Source organism: Sphaeramia orbicularis, chromosome 14 (genome assembly GCF_902148855.1).
Source record: "Sphaeramia orbicularis chromosome 14, fSphaOr1.1, whole genome shotgun sequence".
In the NCBI taxonomy this organism is placed as follows: Eukaryota; Metazoa; Chordata; class Actinopteri; order Kurtiformes; family Apogonidae; genus Sphaeramia; species Sphaeramia orbicularis.
In genome coordinates this window covers 29,388,970-29,409,718 of record NC_043970.1, presented here as the reverse complement: position 1 = coordinate 29,409,718, position 20,749 = coordinate 29,388,970, and the positions used below count along the sequence as shown (strand labels likewise).

The 20,749-nt window shown below is 42.7% G+C and overlaps 1 protein-coding gene and 2 non-coding genes across 3 annotated transcripts in view; 1 reads left to right on the top strand and 2 right to left on the bottom strand.

Moving 5' to 3' along the window:
- The window catches only part of cfap54 (cilia and flagella associated 54), a 31,866-nt gene that overhangs the window by 10,057 nt on the left and 1,060 nt on the right, over positions 1 to 20,749 (top strand). Inside the window, exons 23-54 of the mRNA XM_030153483.1 lie at positions 143 to 261; positions 341 to 488; positions 684 to 839; positions 964 to 1,083; positions 1,262 to 1,384; positions 1,496 to 1,595; positions 2,033 to 2,122; positions 2,222 to 2,348; positions 2,499 to 2,601; positions 3,562 to 3,644; positions 3,752 to 3,949; positions 4,545 to 4,723; positions 4,812 to 4,963; positions 5,367 to 5,576; positions 5,682 to 5,878; positions 7,584 to 7,719; positions 8,093 to 8,222; positions 8,376 to 8,537; positions 8,629 to 8,832; positions 9,062 to 9,149; positions 9,266 to 9,436; positions 9,555 to 9,621; positions 9,826 to 10,011; positions 16,649 to 16,735; positions 16,823 to 16,936; positions 17,024 to 17,071; positions 17,253 to 17,394; positions 17,751 to 17,914; positions 18,051 to 18,202; positions 18,272 to 18,395; positions 18,527 to 18,686; positions 19,067 to 19,224. Of these exons, the coding sequence (XP_030009343.1) occupies positions 143 to 261; positions 341 to 488; positions 684 to 839; positions 964 to 1,083; positions 1,262 to 1,384; positions 1,496 to 1,595; positions 2,033 to 2,122; positions 2,222 to 2,348; positions 2,499 to 2,601; positions 3,562 to 3,644; positions 3,752 to 3,949; positions 4,545 to 4,723; positions 4,812 to 4,963; positions 5,367 to 5,576; positions 5,682 to 5,878; positions 7,584 to 7,719; positions 8,093 to 8,222; positions 8,376 to 8,537; positions 8,629 to 8,832; positions 9,062 to 9,149; positions 9,266 to 9,436; positions 9,555 to 9,621; positions 9,826 to 10,011; positions 16,649 to 16,735; positions 16,823 to 16,936; positions 17,024 to 17,071; positions 17,253 to 17,394; positions 17,751 to 17,914; positions 18,051 to 18,202; positions 18,272 to 18,395; positions 18,527 to 18,686; positions 19,067 to 19,224 (4,398 nt within the window). The remainder of the gene's footprint in view (positions 1 to 142; positions 262 to 340; positions 489 to 683; positions 840 to 963; positions 1,084 to 1,261; positions 1,385 to 1,495; positions 1,596 to 2,032; positions 2,123 to 2,221; positions 2,349 to 2,498; positions 2,602 to 3,561; positions 3,645 to 3,751; positions 3,950 to 4,544; positions 4,724 to 4,811; positions 4,964 to 5,366; positions 5,577 to 5,681; positions 5,879 to 7,583; positions 7,720 to 8,092; positions 8,223 to 8,375; positions 8,538 to 8,628; positions 8,833 to 9,061; positions 9,150 to 9,265; positions 9,437 to 9,554; positions 9,622 to 9,825; positions 10,012 to 16,648; positions 16,736 to 16,822; positions 16,937 to 17,023; positions 17,072 to 17,252; positions 17,395 to 17,750; positions 17,915 to 18,050; positions 18,203 to 18,271; positions 18,396 to 18,526; positions 18,687 to 19,066; positions 19,225 to 20,749) is intronic.
- Positions 19,433 to 19,505, bottom strand: trnac-aca (transfer RNA cysteine (anticodon ACA)). The gene has a single exon. It is a non-coding gene; the product is annotated as a tRNA-Cys (tRNA).
- Positions 20,060 to 20,131, bottom strand: trnah-gug (transfer RNA histidin (anticodon GUG)). The gene has a single exon. It is a non-coding gene; the product is annotated as a tRNA-His (tRNA).

The window sequence follows — 20,749 nt, the reverse complement described above, 5'->3', positions numbered from 1 at the left end:
AAAAAAGGTCAGGAACCACTGGTTTACATGGCAAAAAAAAAAATCACCTCATCAGATTAGAAAATGCATGAATATGGCTCTGTGGCTTAAGCATATAGAGATGTGTCTATCTTCTTTACTGTTTTTGCCTCCCTGTTTTTAGGTGGCATTTCAAACAGAGCAGTATGTTATAGCAAAGAGAGCCTGCCAGGAATTGTGGAGCCACTATACCTATTCTCTGCCTGGATCTATCACTACAAAGGACACACCTGCCATCACAAAGTAAGACAGAAGATGCACACATTCTCCCATTTTTTTGCATTTTCTAACCCTAACTCCATTCTCACTCACCATGTCAAAGGTTACATGTCCAGACGCTGCAGCTCTCCTCTCCTCTCTTGCACCAGTTACTCTTCACTTCCATCTTTATTGAGACAGAGATTGACAATCGACAGGGATCATTCTACTGTGACTCATTCAGTGACAGTGGACCATTTATCTGGGAACAGGTACCAAGTGGATTTGAGAGAAGGGTGCATTTACAGCATGCATATGCCAAAAATATGAAGCCAATTTAGAAGATTGTCAGTTACTGTTAGTAAAAGGACAGTGAATGTATCTCCATTTTCTTTTTGTACCAAAGTGTCCTAAATTTACCTCATCAGTTAATTATGTAAAAGTCAGTGATATATGCATGTTTACAGGATGCCAGATTGGCACAATGTGAACGGATGCTGGTAGCTGTGGATTTGGCATTATGGTTAAATGACACCAGTGCTGCCCTGCAAGCAGTTGTAAACTGTTACGGCCTTTTGGCTCCTCTAATCTTCCATCAGATCATTTGTGATCCTGTGATACAGGTATGGACACACCTCTATTATAAAGTTCTCATTGTTCCATCTCATTGGATTCCATACATCAAAATATATGTCCCTTGTAACTTTAATACATATTTAATGTTTGGGTCTTTGTTCTGTTGTTCAGGTTTTAACAAAATGCTTGATAGTTCTGGAGGAAAATTCACCTCTCAAACAAAAATGGACCGGAAACACCTCAGAGTCATTAATGCACATGATAGCCTGCATCACCTACTATCTGTCTAAGGTGTGTGCATGTTTATATCCACAGTATGTACTGTTTTTGTGTGTATAGTAAGTATGCTCACAAAAAACAGCGTGCTTGCGAGAAATTACTTTGTTGCCATTTGTAGTATATACTATTTTTTTTACTTTGCAAACCATACTTTAGTTGTTATTTAATTTTTGTTGTTGTTGTTGGGCAGGCATTACGTGTTTTCAAGGAGCATGAGAAAGCTGCTGCAGTGATGGACAGAGGTCGTAAACTACTCCAGGAGGTTTATGATGCCCAGCTTCAGATCAGTAGAGTTAACAACGAAGCTGATGGCGTAAGTAGGAGTTTGACAAAAGATGGTGGTATATTTTTTGAAGGTGTTTTGATTTATGATCGGAATAAGTATGTAAGATAAGGAATGTGTAATGTGTGTTTGTTTGCACAGTCTAAGAAAGGAGATACTTCAGCCAAAATGAGCCTTCAGCTAAAAGCGCTACGTGGAAAGAACAAGAAAAGAATCACATCTGAGGCAGCTCCCAACAATGGTATATAAAAGCACACACAAATAGTAACAAAAATAGCATGTACACATAACAGATACAAGTCTTATTAATGCTGCTGCAGTAGTAATAAATACTTGATTTATCATCTAAAATTCCTAAACTATAATAATAATATCATAATTATTTTATTTATTTGGTTCTTCCGGTTACTACACTGTTACCCATAAAAGAGGGATAATTTTGTTTACAGACACATTTGTCTTTTATCCTTATTTATACACATCAGTAATAACCTTTGATCTGAGTCATAGTACACTTTATCTATCAAGCATAAATCACATTGTCACAATCATCTCATGAGAAGAGGTGAAAATATGTTATTCCCACTTTATGGGCAACAGTACAGTTAGGTGACTAGCTTTCAGAAAAAGCATAGATTAATTTTTCAAAGATCTCTATGAAATGTTTCATTTTTATAGAGATTTCACGTCTGCTGACTGAGTGTGAGGACCTTGCTGCAATGTATGATCTTATCTCTACCAGCACATTAAAGGATGTCTACCATGATGGTAAGTGGCATCATCTCACATGCTTTTCTTACTGTATGATTTGTCTCATTTGTCTCATTCACATCTGTCTTTTTATGTCTATGTGTATTCACTTGTTAGTGATGAAGCTCAGATGTAAGACATATTTTACTGAGTTTGCAGCACTACTGCTCCAGAGAGCCTTGGAGGAAGAACAGCCAGACCTTGTGATAAAGTGGGGACAAAACATTTTTGATTGCCTTTCAAGGTAGGCATTTATTTAACACTTCTTATCTGATGTTAGAGAATAATCACAGTGTGTCTTTTCATACCCACAGTACTATCACTGTTGTGAAACACCATAGCGGATATTGTTGTTGAATTAATGGCATGATGCAATTGATTCTTTCTTCATCAGGCGTGATGAGCTTATGGGACTGCCGACAAAACGTTTGGATGGAAATAACCAGAGTAAAGGAAGAGGCGGTGCCCTAACTCAAAAAGGAAATGAACCACCCCAGGTGAATGTATACAACAAAAAAGATACTCAAATTCCAAAATGATCCATGAAATGAAAATCTGCTCAAACATTGTAGATTGTCGTGAAGGTCTATGAATTATTCTACCATAATAACATTTTAAGGCCAGCCAGCAACATTGTACCTGTCTCTAAACATGCTCTGCACAAATACAAAGTGTCACCAACAAATTGGAGCTAAAGGGTTCCCCAATTTAACACATTTCAAGTGAGTACTGAGTGAAGTTTAATGTTAATGTTAAGGACAAAAATGTATAGAGTCATTGAAAATTGAATATATTTATTAGTAATGTATGTATAATACATTTATGTGATTAGAATGTTATGTTAAATGTATGGATCTTTGTCTCAGATGTTGTGTTTTTTTCTGAGGCTGGACATGGAGTTGCAATGAAGCAGGACATTTTTAGACTTGATCTGACTTGTATATATTACCATTGTCATGATCATAAAATAGCATATTTGTGTTCACAGAGTCAATAGTTTTAATATCTCTGCTATACTTGACAATGTTTTTATTAAATGTTGCAGATAATGATCTACCAGGTAGCCCAAGACGGCATTTGCACTTTTTTTGTTATTGTCCTTGTTTATGTATTGGCATGTATTTTTGAGAATCGGGCTGACAGACACTGCATATCACTGTATATTCTCTTCAAAAAAAATTCAACATAGCTGTAAGTGGTGTAGTTTCTGAAATTTTACAGCAGCTCAACATACTCTGCAGCATCTTGTTGAAGATTAATTTAAATGACTTGTGATACATTTTGTCAACAAAACAATATCGTAATGATACAGTAATATTTTTTTCTATTTTTTATTTTTTTAACTTTCCTCTTGGTTTAATATGAAATAATACAGTAATATTAATAATAATATAGTAATATATTGTTTGTGTCTTTATGTTAAATATGCATCTGAAGATATTGTACTTTTTTAATAGAACAAAAACACATCTCCTGACCCAAAAAAGAAAGCAAAGCAGACAGTGCATCCCAACATGCTTCAGAGAGTGAAAACTAACAGGTAGGAGTGTGTTTCTGTGTGTAGTAAAAGTCTGCGTTTGTATTTGTTTGCAATGTCAGCTTTCATATGCACATGTACACACTGGTCTTCCTTCTTTATCTGCGCAGAGATATGATTGCTGTGGAGAACCTACTTTCTTTGATGTCCTCTATGGTGCAGCGCTCTAAGAAGCAGAAGCAGCTGAGGAAAATTTGCAGTGAGGAGCAAGTGTGGAAGTCTCACCTCAATTATACCGTAGCTATGGCGCATTTAGCAGTGCTTTACCAGGGCCTAAACCAGCTGCATGGAGGACCTCTGATCGAAAGGTTCACTAACAAGATTACAGCTTTACTGAATATTAGTGTAGTGTGTAACTCAGTGCTTACACTTTAATTTACCTCACTGTTAAATCATTTATTTTTCCTTCAAAACTCCTTTATAGAGATGTGTCCGGTCATGATGTTTAAATATGCATATTTAAAATGCAATATACAACATTTGGAGATTTGGAGAAATGTACATGGATTTCCCTTTTCTGAGATTGTAATGTGTCTTAAAAATAAGCACCCTCCCCAACTGTGTGAGGTTTCCTTCATCGGCATTAATAGTCCTGTACTCCTGTACTGTACTTTGCTCCCAAAAGCCTCTAGAGCAGCAACAATTCCAGCGTTTACGTAGAAATGGAATGGATTAACATTAATAAACGATCAGCTCCATCTTCAGGCAAAACACACAAACTTCACACAAAAGCCCAGGCAGCATTGAATATTAAAACTCTCTTATATCTCATAATCAAAGTTGGTAATGATTTCTCCGTGAGCAATAATGCACACTTTTTTGAGGACAGTGTATTTAGCGTCTCACATTTTGACTACATATTATTTTTATCTTTCATATGTACTCTGCATTCCTTTGTCTTAGGTACAGCCAGTTAAACCCCCTTTGCTTCTCCATGGCATACTCTGGTGTCCTGGTGCGGCAGATGAACTCACAGCAGCAGCACTCATCTAAATCTGAGGTTGTTTCCGAGAGAAACGCATCGCCCTCTGGCACCAAGGATCATGTGATAGCCGCACGCAAAGGCAGAAGCAAAGAGGAGGGTGAGAGATGAGACAAAGTGTTCGAAAACTAGCAAGAAAAACTTGGTTTGTACAATATTTTAGTACTTTAATTATGTTTTACCCTCAGCCAAAGTTGATGACTCTGCTACAGAGGATAGCGGTGAGGATGATGAGGACTCTTCTCAAAATGTCGGTCAGCAGTTGGAGATACAAAAACACACTGCTGCCTTGCTGCTGGATTCACTTAACAAGGCTGCTTTACACCTTCGTCGAGCCATGGTGCTGTACACATGACACATCCTCATATACAGAATATACAGACATTCTGACATAATGACAGATCATTACTCCCCTTTATTTCTTTTAGACAAAATTTCTACAGTTTGTTAAGGAAGAACAGACTTCATGTTTTCCTAAACTCATTAAAGGAGCTCTTAAATGACAGTCTTATTTTTATCCAATCTGAGAAAACAGGTGTTTCTTATACAACGAATGTATGAAAGAGACATTATTTACAAATGGTCAATATTAGTGTTCTAGCTGAAGGATGGCAAAAGCTAAGGCCTTCCTGTTTGTAGAGAACAAACACCCGAAACATTACCTTATGAACATGCTAGTGATTTTACTTTCTTGATTTGCACTTAAAGTATTCTATTTTGTGCTTGTATTTCCACTTCTTCAGGTTTTGGCCCACCGTGGCAGTCACTGGACAACTCTGCAGCATATATGTCAAACTACATGGGACCAAAACTGCAGAATGACTATCTTATTGCAAAGAACTGAGCAGGCTGAATCTCCTTCCTCCATCACCACAGAACAACTCAAAAACATCTTCACCCCACTGCTGGTGCTGTCTGCTGACCTCATCATGGACATGTTAAACAGACTAGGGGTGTGTGTTCCTTCCAGCTGCACAAAAATCATTCAGTATGAGTATTCCTACGAGAGGCCACTCAGTGCTGTTTGTCTAACTCTCATGTTTTGTTTTTTTTTTTAGTTGTGGAGGTTGTATGATAATGATTTGACTGAAGAGATAGAATCCAGTCTCCACTTCTCAGCTCTTTTGGATGACACCACCAAAGTGGACCTGCGCTGGGTCAGGACCTTGGTGTTGCACACTCTCGAACAGCTTCACAACAGCCAAAAATGGGAAAACCTGGCCCACTTTTCCCTACTTTTCAACACATACACACAGTGAGTAGGATGTATTTTTTTTTACTACAACACAAAATATATCAAACATCATCCATAAATCTGCAAGTGCAAGAGAAATGTCATCTATTGGAATACATAAGTAAGTAAGTAAGTAAGTAAGTAAGTAAGTAAATTTTATTTATAGAGCACTTTTCACAGACAGAGTCACAAAGTGCTTTATCAATTCAAATCAGAATCAAATTAAGTTTACAGAGACCCAACAGAATCCTTCAGGAGCAAACACTTGTGATTGGTGACAGTGGCGAGGAAAAACTTCCCTTTAACGGGCAGAAACCTCGAGCAGACCCAGACTCCTGAAGGATGGCTGTCTGCCTTGACCAGTTGGGGTTAGAGAGAGAGAGAGAGTAAAGGAGGAGAAAAGAGAGAGCGATAGAGATATAGAGAGACTGGGGGGGGTGGGGAGGGGGGGGATGACACATGGAGTACGTTATGATGAATACATAGAGTGTAGTCAGTTTGTGGTGGCCCTGGGTCAGGTGGGAGACTAAAAAGCCTTTTTGAACAGGAGGGTTTTGAGGTGTTTCTTAAAGCTCTCTACAGAGTCCATGGACCGTAGGTGTAGAGGCAGGTCATTCCATAGACGTGGTGCCACAGCTTTAAAAGACCTGTCACCGCGTGTGCTAAAACAGGTGCGTGGAACCATCAGCAGGTGCTGTCCTGAAGACCTCAAGCTACGAGTCAAGCTGTAGGGCTGGATCAGGGAAGCAATGTATGCAGGGGCCTGGCCATGTAGGGCCCGGAAAGTTAGCACAAGAATTTTGAAATGAAGACGATATAGAACAGGGAGCCAGTGGAGGGATTTAAGGATGGGAGTGATGTGGGTTCTCCTGTTTGTGCGGGTCAGGAGCCTGGCAGCAGAGTTCTGGACAAACTGTAGACAGGCCAGCTCCTTCTTGTTTAAGCATGTAAACAGGTTGTTGCAGTAGTCTAAGCGAGAGGACACAAAAGCGTGAACGATCATCTCGAGCTCATTTGTGGACACCATAGATCTGAGTTTGGAGATGTTGCGTAGGTGGAAGAAACAGTTTTTGACTAGGTGTTTGGAGCAGAATTCTAAAGACATGTCCTGGTCAAAGATGACACCCAGATTCCTCAGTTTGGTCTTTACCGAGGAACTCAGGTCTCCAAGGTGATGTTTGATCCCTGGGATTGCACTATCCGGGGCAATGATGAGGGTCTAAGTTTTGCTGGAGTTCAGCTGGAGGCTGTTATCATTTAGCCACTGCTTCAGCTCTGACAAGCAGTTGATTAAGGAACTCAGTTTGTGGGGCTCAGAGGAGTTAAAGGAGCAGTATATCTGGATGTCATCCGTGAATAGATGATAGGAGACATCACTATACTGTTGGATAATGTGGCCAAGTGGGAGGACATAGAGTAAGAATAGCACTGGTCCCAGGACAGAGCCTTGGGGCACACCACACAGTAGATCCGCTGAGTCAGATTGGAAGTTGTTTATTGACACAGTGAAGCTTCTGCCAGTCAGGTAAGAGGAGAACCAGTCTAGCACGGGTACATATTTTTGTATGAACATCTATAATTCTATCATTAAAAGGAAGCTGATTTGACATTTTCTATTTAAAGACTTGATTTATTTACTTAATTTTACACACAATATATTTATTATATTAAATGTCTCAAGAACTAGCTAAGAGTGTGTGTTATTACATGTATATGTCTACCCTAGGGAGCGTTATGCTTCGACAGTAACACCTCTACTAGTCCATGCTCAGAGGAAGCTACTTGAAAGGATTAGGTCTTTTGGAGGACCAGATGTTCCACAACCTCATCATGTCAAGACACAGAAAACCACTGGAAAAGAGGTAGTACATATCCCGCCTTAGAAACTTTTGTACAATGTAGAGTCCCTCATAGACATACAGTACATATCTCCAGAATTCATTTTCTAAAAAGGTCTGGTTGAACCAATTCTGGAATAGGAGGGAATAAACTGTCTGGTTTGTTTTTATTTCTTAAAATCCCATAAAACCAAGCAGACCTACTTTATTGCATGATCCAAATTGTGAACTAATGCGCAGCTAATGGTAGGCATCTGCAGTCAGACTATGTATCCTGTGAAAAAAAAGTTCAGCAATTGCAGCAAAGTAAGAGCAATCCAATCAATGTTATAATGCTGCTGAAAATGTAATTATATTGATAGTATGTTCATATTTGTGATGTCGTTTTTTGTTTTAGGTCACTTGCAGAAGCTACGCAGGCTGTCGTTTACTCAGTGGGTGGACTCCAGAAGTGGCACAGAAATCTGCCATTCGAAAAAAATCAGCACACATCAATCAAACTGTTAAAGATCCAGTTGACCTTCAAGGTTTGAATCATGAGACATCATTAATGTTTTATTTCAGCCAAAAATCCAGTTTATAATGTTGCCATACATTACATAATGTAGAGTTAAATGTTTAAGCAAAGATATAGGTTTGTGTAAATCACAGAAAAAAATCGCATACTGTATCTCCCTAAGGTGTAGAGCTGCAAAGATCCATGTCCCTTGTGTGTGTTCCTCTGGATGTTGAAGACACACTGAACTGTTACCGTCAAGCTCTTGAGAGAAGGCCGCCTTGTCTCAGTGTCTTCCAGCACAGCCAGACACTACTGCTCCTCCTAATAGCACATACACAGCCATGTAAGTTTAGTGCTGATCAAAGCAGACAAATGCTATCACATGATAACTGTTTAAAACTTGTACTCTTTTCACAATGTGTGTCTTTCCTTAGACTATGTGACACAGGAAGCTCCAAGCAGAGGTCCCAGTCATTCTGCAAGCCTGGTCGATTTCAGTCCTGTGATAATGTCCGCTCCAAACATTCAACCTCGTGACCTGACAGAGGAAGACTACAGTAGTTTGGATGCTCTGTACAGCCTCCCAATCAGCCCTGACCACATGCACACTGTAATGGCTGCATGCTCTTCATCTATTAGTAAGGGCAGTTACTACCTAACATAGTGCAATTTTATAACCATTCTTAATATAAAAATGTCTTAAAAATCCAAATATTGAAGTCAGTACATGTGACACTATAATATATATTATTTGTGGAGTTGCATGTTAATAAAAGTATGTGTGGATGAAGTGTTTGCGAAGGTACCATGGTGGATAGTTGCCATAATTCTTTTTCTTCTCACCCCTACCTAACTTTTTTCCTTAAGAATATCTCCGCACCACCAGTCATGATTCCCTAAAAGTTCTGGCTTTACATGAAATGGGAAACCTGCAGTTCTTCAATGGAAACACACGGTTAGAAATCTCCTTGACATCTAGAATCTGTGCATGTGGATATGTGGAGATGACGCCTTTTTGTAAATTTTGTTACATTGTTATCATTTCTGACCTTGTGTGTTTTGTATTCTCAGGGCAGCACACTCATACTGGAGCAAAGCAGTAGACTGTGCCTTAAAGAGCTCAGGTGTCTTAGAAAAATGGGATGGTGTGTCTTTAGGGGGTGGTTCCCCGCAGCAAATTCTAAAGCTGGCTGGCTTATGGGGATGTCTACAAGCTGCTGGCCTCACTGCCAAGATTTCACAGTAAGTTTAACAAGTTTTATTGAATTTTTTTGTCTAAGTTGGGACCATTATGCTTAGAAAACAAACTTACTCCTGTGGGATCAATACTGTGTGCTTTCAAGATATGTTTTTCCAACAGGTACATTTTCACCTCAAACATCAATCAGCGGACACACTGTTGCCTTCTTTCTGCACACCTCTTTAAGGTAATGGTCAAAATGACATTAGTTACCATTTTCCCTCCTTTTTTCCCCTTGTTGTTTATTAGTTCACACTCAGTCTTTTATACTGTTTCTCTCTTGTTTGTGGGACTGTGTATGTATGTATGTATGTATGTATGTGTGTTTGTGTGTTTGTATGTGTTTTTCAACTTTGATTATACTGATTATTTGAATTTGACTATTCCCCAGTGTGTGCTTTGTTGCTCTCTGGCTCAGCCTCAGTCTGACCTCCAGTACGCCTCCCACATCATCGGAGATGAATTACTGCCCGGAGTCGACCTTTTCTCTGAATTTCACAGGATTCACCTTGGCACCACTGTGACAGGCCTGAACTTTATCTGCCACTGGCTCTTTACCACAGGCTATCATATAATGGTACACACAACGGCCAATATGCAAGCATATTTCCGTATATTTATCTTAAATCTCTTTTACTTCATTCCATAAAATATGCATGTACAAGCTTCATGTCAGATTCACTAAAGAAAACCGTAAAATGGTATCTACGTAATGTGAACATTTTCACACTTGTGGGTGAACTGTCATTCTGTCATTCACATAATGTTACCAAAGAGTTCCTGAAACAGTTTACACTGCAGATCCTTTTCAATCCTGTGGTTAGAAATTAGCAGATGACAAAGTAACAAATCAAGCAGTGTCAATATTGGTGTTAGTTTACCCGAAACAACAGGAAAATGTTAATATAATCTCCAGCAGCCAGTGATTTGTCACTAGAGCAACACTGTGATGGAAGAGGAAATGTTCAGATTTTGGTGCTGGATTGATTAAAAATATATAAAGAAAACACCTTCATGATAAATTAAGGAATATGATTGCATAAGTCAGTCATGGACATATGAGAATATTACATTTCACAATATGTGATGCTAACAGTAGTTAATGAGATGATCCTGAACAGTGACATTTCAGTCCACTGAGGAAGCTGTCAGATTGAGAGCATTTCTGTTAGGACAGATTGTACGAGTACTGGACCCAGATGCAAGACCCTCAGACAGGAGTAGAATTAAAGTGGATTTATTAGAAATAATCAGAGTAACAGGTTCACACAGAATGGTAATGAATGTATCTTCAGCTGGACTGAGATGGGGAATCGTCTCGGCTTCGGATCTAAAGTGAACCTCGTTACGGCCCAGGTCGGGAGCACACGAGGGGAACCCGACTAGGAGAGAGCACAGGAGAATCAGTGGACAGACCAGGTCATACACGGGCAGACTATCAGACAGGCAAACGTACATAGGGGCAGGCAGGCTCACGTACCAGTAGTCCAGGCAGGGGTCAAACCAGGAAAAGGCACCAGGGCGGAGGAACAGACAGGGGTCAGGCGTAATCTCAGGTGTGATGGACAAACCAGGTCGAAGACAGACAAGCAGGCAGACGAGGAACAGGCAGAGTCGGAGGTCGATGGGCAAAACAGGTCACAACAGGCAGGCAGGATCAAAAAACGCTGGTAAGTTATCACACCGAGGGTTGAAAACGAACTGGCAACGAACAGGGGGAAACACAGGGTTTAAATACACAAGAGGGCGGGAAGACAATTGGACACAGGTGGAGACAATCAGGGAGGAGGCAGGTAATCAGGGCAAAGGTGAACACAAAGAGGAAGTAAAGACACCAGACAAGACACATGAGGGAAACTAACAAAATAAAACAGGAAACACACAAAACAAGAAAAAGTCCAGGGACTGATATGACAGAACCCCCCCCTCAAGGGACGGCTCCAGACGGCCCAGGAACCTCAGGGTGGCGATGGTGGAAATCCCTGATGAGCTCCGGGTCCAGGATGAAGGACGCAGGGACCCAGGACCGCTCTTCTGGTCCGTACCCCTCCCAATCCACCAGGTACTGGAATCCTCTTCCACGGCGGCGGGCCGCTAGGAGACGTCGTACTGAGTACACCGGGTCACCATCGATGAGCCGAGGCGGCGGTGGGGGTGGAGTGGGGGGTACCAGCCGGCTCTCCCTCGCAGGCTTGACTTGACTTACATGAAACGTGGGATGGATCTTCATGGTTCGGGGCAGCCTTAAACGGACTGAAACAGGATTAATAACCTTAGATATGGGAAATGGGCCAACAAACCTGGGCGCCAGCTTGCGGTTCTCCACCCTTAATGGGAGATGACGTGTGGATAGCCATACCCGCTGGTCTTGCTGATAGGCCGGCGCCGGGGTCCTGCGACGGTCCGCCATGGTCTTATAGTAGCCGACCGACTTTAATAAAGCCTGTCTGGCCCGCATCCAGGTCCTCCTACAACGTCTGATGAGGGCCTGGGCAGAGGGAACACTGACCTCTCTCTCCGAAGAAGCAAACAGGGGCGGTTGATATCCATACACGATATGGAACGGAGACAAACCAGATGAGGCACAGGGTAGCGAGTTATGTGCGAACTCAACCCAAACCAGCTGACGGCTCCAGGAGGCCGGGTTATGAGAAGCCAGCACACGCAGACCGGTCTCCAAGATCTGGTTGACCCTCTCAGTTTGACCATTGCTCTGTGGGTGATATCCAGAGGAGAGACTGACAGATGCCCCTATGAGGGCACAAAAAGCCTGCCAGAAGCGGGCCACAAACTGTGGGCCCCTATCAGACACCACATCCTTAGGGAAGCCATGTAGTCTACACACATTGAATAACAGGGCCTCAGCCGTTTCCTTAGCAGAAGGGAGTTTAGGCATGGCGACAAAATGAACCATCTTAGAAAACCTATCCACAATGGTGAGTACAGTGGTGTTACCGTCTGAGGGGGGTAGACCTGTCACGAAGTCCAGGGAGATATCCGACCACGGCCTCTTAGGAACTGGTAGGGGATGTAGCTGACCAGCAGGAGCTGCGTGGGATGGCTTACAGGATGCACAGGTGGGACACGCGGCCACATATTCCGCCACCTCTTTATCCATCCCGGACCACCAGAACCGCTGTTTAATGATGAACGTCGTGCATCTAACACCTGGGTGGCATGCCATCCTGGACGTGTGAGCCCACTGGATCACCTGCGGACGGAGACAAACAGGGACAAACAGCCGCCCCGGCGGTACCCCCTCCGGGACGTCACAGTCTTTAAGGGCCTCATTAACAGACTTCTCAATGGCCCACTGAAAAGCCCCCACTACACAGGACTCCGGTAAAATAGTCTCAGGTTCCATGACAGAGTTAGTGGCAGAAAACATTCTGGACAGGGCGTCCGGTTTGCCATTCTTAGAGCCCGGCCGATAGGACAGGGAAAAATTAAAACGGGTGAAAAAAAGAGCCCACCTGGCCTGCCTGGAGTTGAGCCGTTTAGCAGAACGCAGGTATTCCAGGTTTTTATGGTCAGTCCAAACCAGGAACGGGACCTCTGTGCCCTCCAACCAGTGCCTCCATTCCTCTAGCGCCACCTTGATAGCCAACAGCTCTCGGTTCCCGATGTCGTAGTTCCTTTCTGCTTGAGACAGCCTCCGTGACAGGAAGGCACAGGGGTGAAGTTTATTGTCCTTCTGGGATTTCTGTGAGATGACCGCTCCCACCCCCACATCAGAAGCATCCACCTCCACCACAAACTGCAGGGCCGGATCAGGGACGGACAGGATCGGTGCTGATGTGAAAGCCTCCTTAAGGCGACCAAACGCCTCCTCGGCTTCGGGGCTCCAACTGAAAACAGTCTTCGGAGAGGTGAGGCAGTGCAAGGGGGCAGCCACATTGCTAAATCCCCGAATGAACTTACGATAAAAGTTAGCAAATCCCAGAAACCTCTGTACCTCTTTACGAGATGTGGGTGTGGGCCAGTCCCTGACGGCGCTGACCTTCTCTGGGTCCATCTGGACACTCCCCTCACCAATGATGAACCCAAGAAAGGAGACAGAGGACCGGTGGAATTCACACTTCTCGGCCTTAACATACAGTTGGTTCTCGAGTAGCCTCTTCAGGACTTGACGGACATGCTGGACGTGAGACCTCTCATCGGGGGAGAAAATCAAAATGTCATCCAGATAGACAAAAACGAACAAGTTAAGCATATCACGGAGGACGTCATTCACTAGGGCCTGAAAGACAGCGGGAGCATTAGTCAAACCAAAAGGCATTACCAGGTATTCATAGTGTCCGCTGGGAGTGTTAAATGCAGTCTTCCACTCGTCTCCCTCTCTTATTCTCACCAGGTGATATGCGTTTCTGAGGTCCAGCTTGGTGAAGATCCGGGCTCCATGCAGGAGCTCAAAAGCAGATGACATCAGAGGTAATGGGTAACGGTTACGGATAGTAATCTCGTTAAGTCCTCTGTAATCAATACAGGGTCTAAGGGTCTTATCCTTTTTATCCACGAAGAAAAAACCCGCCCCAGCAGGGGACGAGGATGGTCTGATTAACCCTGCAGCCAGTGACTCATCAATATACTTTTGCATTGCGGCGGTTTCCGGACCCGACAGGGAATATAACCTCCCTCTAGGGGGACAGGTTCCAGGCCGGAGGTCTATGGCGCAGTCGTAGGGTCTGTGTGGGGGTAAGGAAGTAGCCCGGGTCTTACTAAACACCAGTTTCAAGTCATGATAATGTTCTGGAACTTTACTGAGGGCCGGGAAATCCGCCTCGTCCACCTTAAAGGACTGGACAGAGGCCACCGTGGTGTGGGGAACCTGGGCTACTGGCTCAGACTGAATACCTCCCACTAGACAAGAGGCGCACCCCTCCCCCCATGCCCGGACCTTCCCTGTGCTCCAGTCCATACAGGGGTTGTGACGCTGGAGCCAGGGGAAGCCTAAAATAAGGGGGTGAGCCTCAGACTGGTACACATGGAAGGACAGAGATTCAGAGTGACCGTCAGGGAACCGGACAGTAACAGGTTGGGTGCGCTGGGTGATACGGCAAATTAGCCTGTCATCTAGAGCTTTAGCCTCCAGTGGTCTTTCAAGGGGCGTCAGACCGAGTCCCAGCTTCAGAGCGAGGCTGATGTCCATAAGATTGGCGTCTGAACCGGAGTCTATTAACACGGGGTGCTGTAATGACAGGGAGGTAGAACTGAGAAGAATCATAGGTTGCAAACGGGAAGAATCTGAAACACACACAGTTCGACTAATTAATCTGTCCTCACCAGTGGTCGACTTGTTCTTACTGGGGCAGTTAGCGACCCGATGACCCTCTTGACCACAGTAGAGGCAGAGCCCTGCCACAAGACGGCGCCGATGTTCCTCCGCAGAGAGACGGGTGCGACCCAGCTGCATAGTCTCCTCCTTAGGACCGTCTCCTGCCTCCGTGACCGGGAATGGTAGACTTGCCGTCGGATTGCCTTCAGTCACCTGGGACGACGGACGGAACCGTGCAGGCTCCGCGTTCCAGAAGGTCATCTGGTCGGAGGTCTGGATGGCAGATTCGATGACCTCATCCAGGGTCCTTAGCTCCTGACGGAGCGCCATCTCGCGTCCGATGGATCGAGTGAGTCCTGACTGAAAGGCAGTTATTAAGGCTTTCTCGTTCCACTCAGACTCCACCGCCAGAGAACGGAACTCACATACGTACTGTCTAATGGACCGCTCCCCCTGCCTCAGTCTCATAAGCTGTAAGGCAGCCTGCGGTCCTCGAACGGGGTGATCATACACACGTTTAAGTTCAGCACATAATCTGGAATAGGAACGAGCCACTGGGGATTCCTTTTCCAACAAGGCATTGAAATAACTCAGGGGAGGACCCTCCAATAAACTAGCCACGTATGCTATTTTAGCAGAGTCATTGGAAAAACGCCGTGGCTGAGCCTCTATGATTAACTGAATCTGAGAGAAAAAATTCCTACAAGTCTCTGGGTTACCTGAGTACTTGTTCGGCGGAGGGATATTAGGTTCGTCCAGGGCTCGGGCAGACGAAGCAGGAGGCACAGACTCAACAGACTGAACCGGTACCGCGGTCTGTGTTAGGGAGGACTGGGCGAGCTGGGCGGAGAGCTGGTTCATCTTGTCGAGGAGACTGTGTAAAACCTGCTCGTGCCCCCCTAAACGCTGCCCCTGTAACCGGATAGCCTCCCGGACCTGGTCAAGGTCTGCTGGGTCCATATCTGGCCAGTTCGTACTGTTAGGACAGATTGTACGAGTACTGGACCCAGATGCAAGACCCTCAGACAGGAGTACAATTAAAGTGGATTTATTAGAAATAATCAGAGTAACAGGTTCACACAGAATGGTAATGAATGTATCTTCAGCTGGACTGAGATGGGGAATCGTCTCGGCTTCGGATCTAAAGTGAACCTCGTTACGGCCCAGGTCGGGAGCACACGAGGGGAACCCGACTAGGACAGAGCACAGGAGAATCAGTGGACAGACCAGGTCATACACGGGCAGACTATCAGACAGGCAAACGTACATAGGGGCAGGCAGGCTCACGTACCAGTAGTCCAGGCAGGGGTCAAACCAGGAAAAGGCACCAGGGCGGAGGAACAGACAGGGGTCAGGCGTAATCTCAGGTGTGATGGACAAACCAGGTCGAAGACAGACAAGCAGGCAGACGAGGAACAGGCAGAGTCGGAGGTCGATGGGCAAAACAGGTCACAACAGGCAGGCAGGATCAAAAAACGCTGGTAAGTTATCACACCGAGGGTTGAAAACGAACTGGCAACGAACAGGGGGAAACACAGGGTTTAAATACACAAGAGGGCGGGAAGACAATTGGACACAGGTGGAGACAATCAGGGAGGAGGCAGGTAATCAGGGCAAAGGTGAACACAAAGAGGAAGTAAAGACACCAGACAAGACACATGAGGGAAACTAACAAAATAAAACAGGAAACACACAAAACAAGAAAAAGTCCAGGGACTGATATGACAATTTCCTGATAAATGACTCAAAAGTGTGACCTACTGGGACAAAATATGTCTATAAAAACTTGAGAAATGACTAATGGCTTATTAGGATGATATTCAAATGATTGTAATAGAATGGTGGTTCTTGCATGTGGCTTATTTTATGTCCTTAATTTTGAACATGATATATTGAAATGATTTCTCATTCATTAATCATAGTTTGTCTGTTATTTCAGCTTCTTCCCATGTTGGCCCTTTATCTACATTTTGTTGGAACAGTGTGCAGAGATGTGCAACGCACTGTTGAAGGCAAAATCCTTAAGGTTGGCATTTGTGTTGTTTCCTTCCTCTTAGTTTTTTTGATTTTGTTTGTGGTTTTAGTGTTAATCACGTTGGCTTTTTTTCTACAGATTCGTGCGCTTACTGAATTAGGCTTGTTCACTGAAGCTGTAAAGGAGGTGGTTCAGCTCACGACAGGAACAGGGATCCGTCTGCCTATTGGACACTACATTAACAAACACCAAGTATGTGAACACAAACTTCAATGTATTCAAGAGACATTACAGAACCACTGTTAGAAGTATTTCTAATACAGTGTACTTAAAATGCAGAATGTAAGGATGTTCTACAGCAACAAGTCTCTCCTGGACAACACTGAGGTACTTTACTACAGTACTTTACTATGTATTTAATCATGTCATCATGGGAAAATTTTGTCATATATTTGTTCAATACATAATTACATATACACATACATTTTCCATATTTTATCACTAAATTTAAGTCAACTTACAGATGTACAGATTTACTGAACAAATATGTACATTGTTGGTTTATTAGGTTTTGGAGGAGCTGGTGAACTGTGACTTTACTCCAGAGGTTCGAACACTTTATGGATCCACACTATGCCTCCATTTTTACCTGGCTCGTATTCAACTAGTCTTAGCAATAAGCAGCACCATATATGGTCATCCTCAGCCAGGTTTGTAAACAACAGCCTCATTTTATAGTTTATTTATAAGATTTATTATTGCCCTCATGTCATGACATTTCTTAGTGTTGCCTATGGTTCAGTTTGTAGGTTGAGACTATTAATGCTAATGACAGTGGCATACTATATTCAAACAACATTATTTATCAGACTAAACAAGTTAGTTAATTACTCTGTCGGTTAAGGATGATAATTGATTGTATGTATACCTCTGTATGTTTTATACATAGGCTTGTTTGACTAAACTTGTAACATGGCCACATTTGTTTTTCAAACATATCTGAAATCCAGTTTGTTTAATTTAAGTATAGTGATAGTGTATCATGCAGCATTTAATTGTATTCCAGAATCTTCTGAAGATGAACCCTGTTACAATGTCAATCACTGTGTGAACTCAGACCATACTGAACAGGACAGACATGACACTGAGGCCTCTTGTCCAAAGACAGAAGAGTCCAAAGTTTTTGCAATTACTTCTCAGAAGGAAACGCTTACTCTTGAAAGGATTAAGGTAAGACTGCTAGACAATTTTTTGGGGGGGAACCCAGCACTAGTTTCAGTCTTGCTACTTGACAATAAATTTTTTAACTATTTTTGTTTGTTAGTTTGTTTCAACTTTCCTGGATGTCACATCTGTTTTGTTGTAGTTCCTTCTGCTAGAAGCATCCTCCTCCTTGTTAAGCTCTGTCACAAATCATCTCACATCTCCGTCATGTTGCCATGTTGACCTTGAACTGGCTCTTCAGTCCGATCTTCTAAAGGCTAACCTCTATTTGCAGCAAGGACAAGCTGCTCGCAGGTATTTATGTGCACTGCAAGTGTTGTCGTATATATGTTTGTATAGTCACACTAATTTTACATTTTCTAGCTGTGAGATGGCAGTTTCATCCTTGGCGTTGCTGCAGTCGTCTCCTGTAATTGTGAATGAATCCAAAGCTGGCTCTGAGAAGTCAGGATTTCAGCTTCCACATGCAACAGCCAGATGTGAACAGGTAGAGTGTTGGTATTCATAAATTATAACAAAAGTGTCAAATATATGAAATCCTAATACCTAAAATTGGTTGTCTGCAGCCAGTGTGCTGTATTGTTACATGTGACAGTATGTTGTTTATCTGGTCATCAGGACAGCAATCATTGCAGTCTGTTAAATGCTGTGCATGGAGATTGTCAAGGAGCGGTGGAAGCCAGAGAGAGAATTGGATTTAGTCTGTGGCTGCGTTGCCGTTTGGCTCTGGTCCGTGGTCTGACTACATATTTACCTCTCACAGGTGTCTGTTTACCAGGTCTGGACATGTGTTAACCCTCTCTTTCTAGATTATTTATGTGTGTTTTTGAGGCTTTTTGTTTAGGCTTAGGTAGTTTGACTAATGTCAAAAGTCGTAAAACTGGTAGATGCACATCACAGGGAGTCCTACTGGCTTAGTGCTAATAGCAAATGCCACAGAGATGAAAATGCCATGATTAAAATTCCAGGCAACTGAACTTTTTGCATGTCTCTTTCCGTTTTGCACCTCTCAATTATATGCATGGAATGCTTTAAAAAATGCAGCACAAACAATTGACAAATTAATGACAGAGTAACAAAATGTGGTCTTCACGCATAAAATATAGAATCAAATGTCATAATGTGTGCTGGACTCTGAACTGTGTTGTGTTTTTTTAGGGAAGAACATTAATGAGGAAGCAGCTAGGGGAATAAAGGAAGGCATTGATGAATGTGAACTCTGGGGAGACCTGGACACTCAAGCCCTTTTGATGGTTGAAGGCGCAGAACTGGATTCAAAGAGAGGCAGGAGTGAAGACAGTCTGATGCTTGTGAAGGTACCTACACAGATATTTAAGAGATATTTTAAAATTTTCATTAAATATTTCAGACTTTCTGATTCACTGTAATATTTTAGATAGAAGTAAATCAGTACAGAAGAAATCTTGACAGCTTTCTGACAAATTCCACATTTAGATTGACTGACAGTGTAGGAGGAGAGACAGGTTTACAAGTGTCAGTCATTAATATCTAAAGTTGACCTTCCGAGCTAGCTAGGAGTTGAACCTAGAATCTTCTGATCTGTAGCCAGACACGTTATCCATTGCACTACTAGCCCTGCGTGTTTGGAGCTGAGTAACCTGACACACAATGCACTGATTTGTGACAGCAGCACTCTTGTTATAGTAGAATACAGAGGTGGACATTTGCTCACATGACAAATACAAATAAAAGTGGAAAATGAAGATCCTCCTTACTTGAAAATTAACATGAGGTGGACAGTTTTTAAAAGGTCAGACATTCCAATAAAGATTGACAACATTCAGTTTAAAACTGCCACAACCCAGATTTGATTCAGACAAAATGCAGTGCATATTATAATCACATCACTCTCCTAAATCAGGCTAAACAAAGTTTAGAACTAGCTCGGAGTCAAATATAGTCTTCTGATCTATAGTCAGCCATGTTATCCATTGCACCTCAAGCTTTTCTAGTACAGTGACAAGCAGTCTAATTGACAGTGCACTGGTTATCAACATTATTCTGTTTACAGCAGAATATGAAGGCGGACATTTTTTCAAATGACAGGTTGAAGTGGAAAAGTAGGTGCTATTAATGTAAAAGTCACCATGGAGATAGCCTTTTTTTAAGTTAAAAGTTTAAGCTCACTGCTGCCGTGACCCAGATTCGAACCGGGGTTGCTGCGGCCACAACGCAGAGTACTAACCACTATACGATCACAGCAATTCAAAGGCTTTGAGATCCCTCTGTATTTTTAAAGAATGACTTGGGTTCAGAACACAACCCATACTACAACATCCCCACAAAAGTTGCCAACTTTGTTGTGACAATGTAACTCAGTGTCACATTTTCAGTGTACTGACTATTATTTTTTCCAATTCTGTACATATTTTGGCTCTCTACTACTCTTGCATACATTGTGCTTTTTAAACCATTCCACCACCAAAACGTGCAGGACAAAGCATTTAGGACACGATCGCTGTTACTTTTCATATTTTTACCTTTTCTACTTTTTAAAACATTAATCTTTTTGCAAACATTTTTTCCTATTAAAATGAATGGGAAACTCCTTCAAAGCCCCTCCACTTTGAGCTTCAACTACTTCCACAAACATTTAGCTAGAAACTTCATTCAGACTTTGGACTCACTTACTAAGCTTTTTGATATCTTGTACAGTTTTTACCCCTCAGTCAACTTTGGCCAGAGGGATATTGTACTTGTTTTGTTGTCTGTCTATCTGTCTGTCTGTCTGTCTTTCCATTCTGGCTGAGGGGTATTAAAAGTGCGCAGCGCGTTATGTTATTTTAAAATACCATAGTTTTATGCTCTTTTTAGGATTTT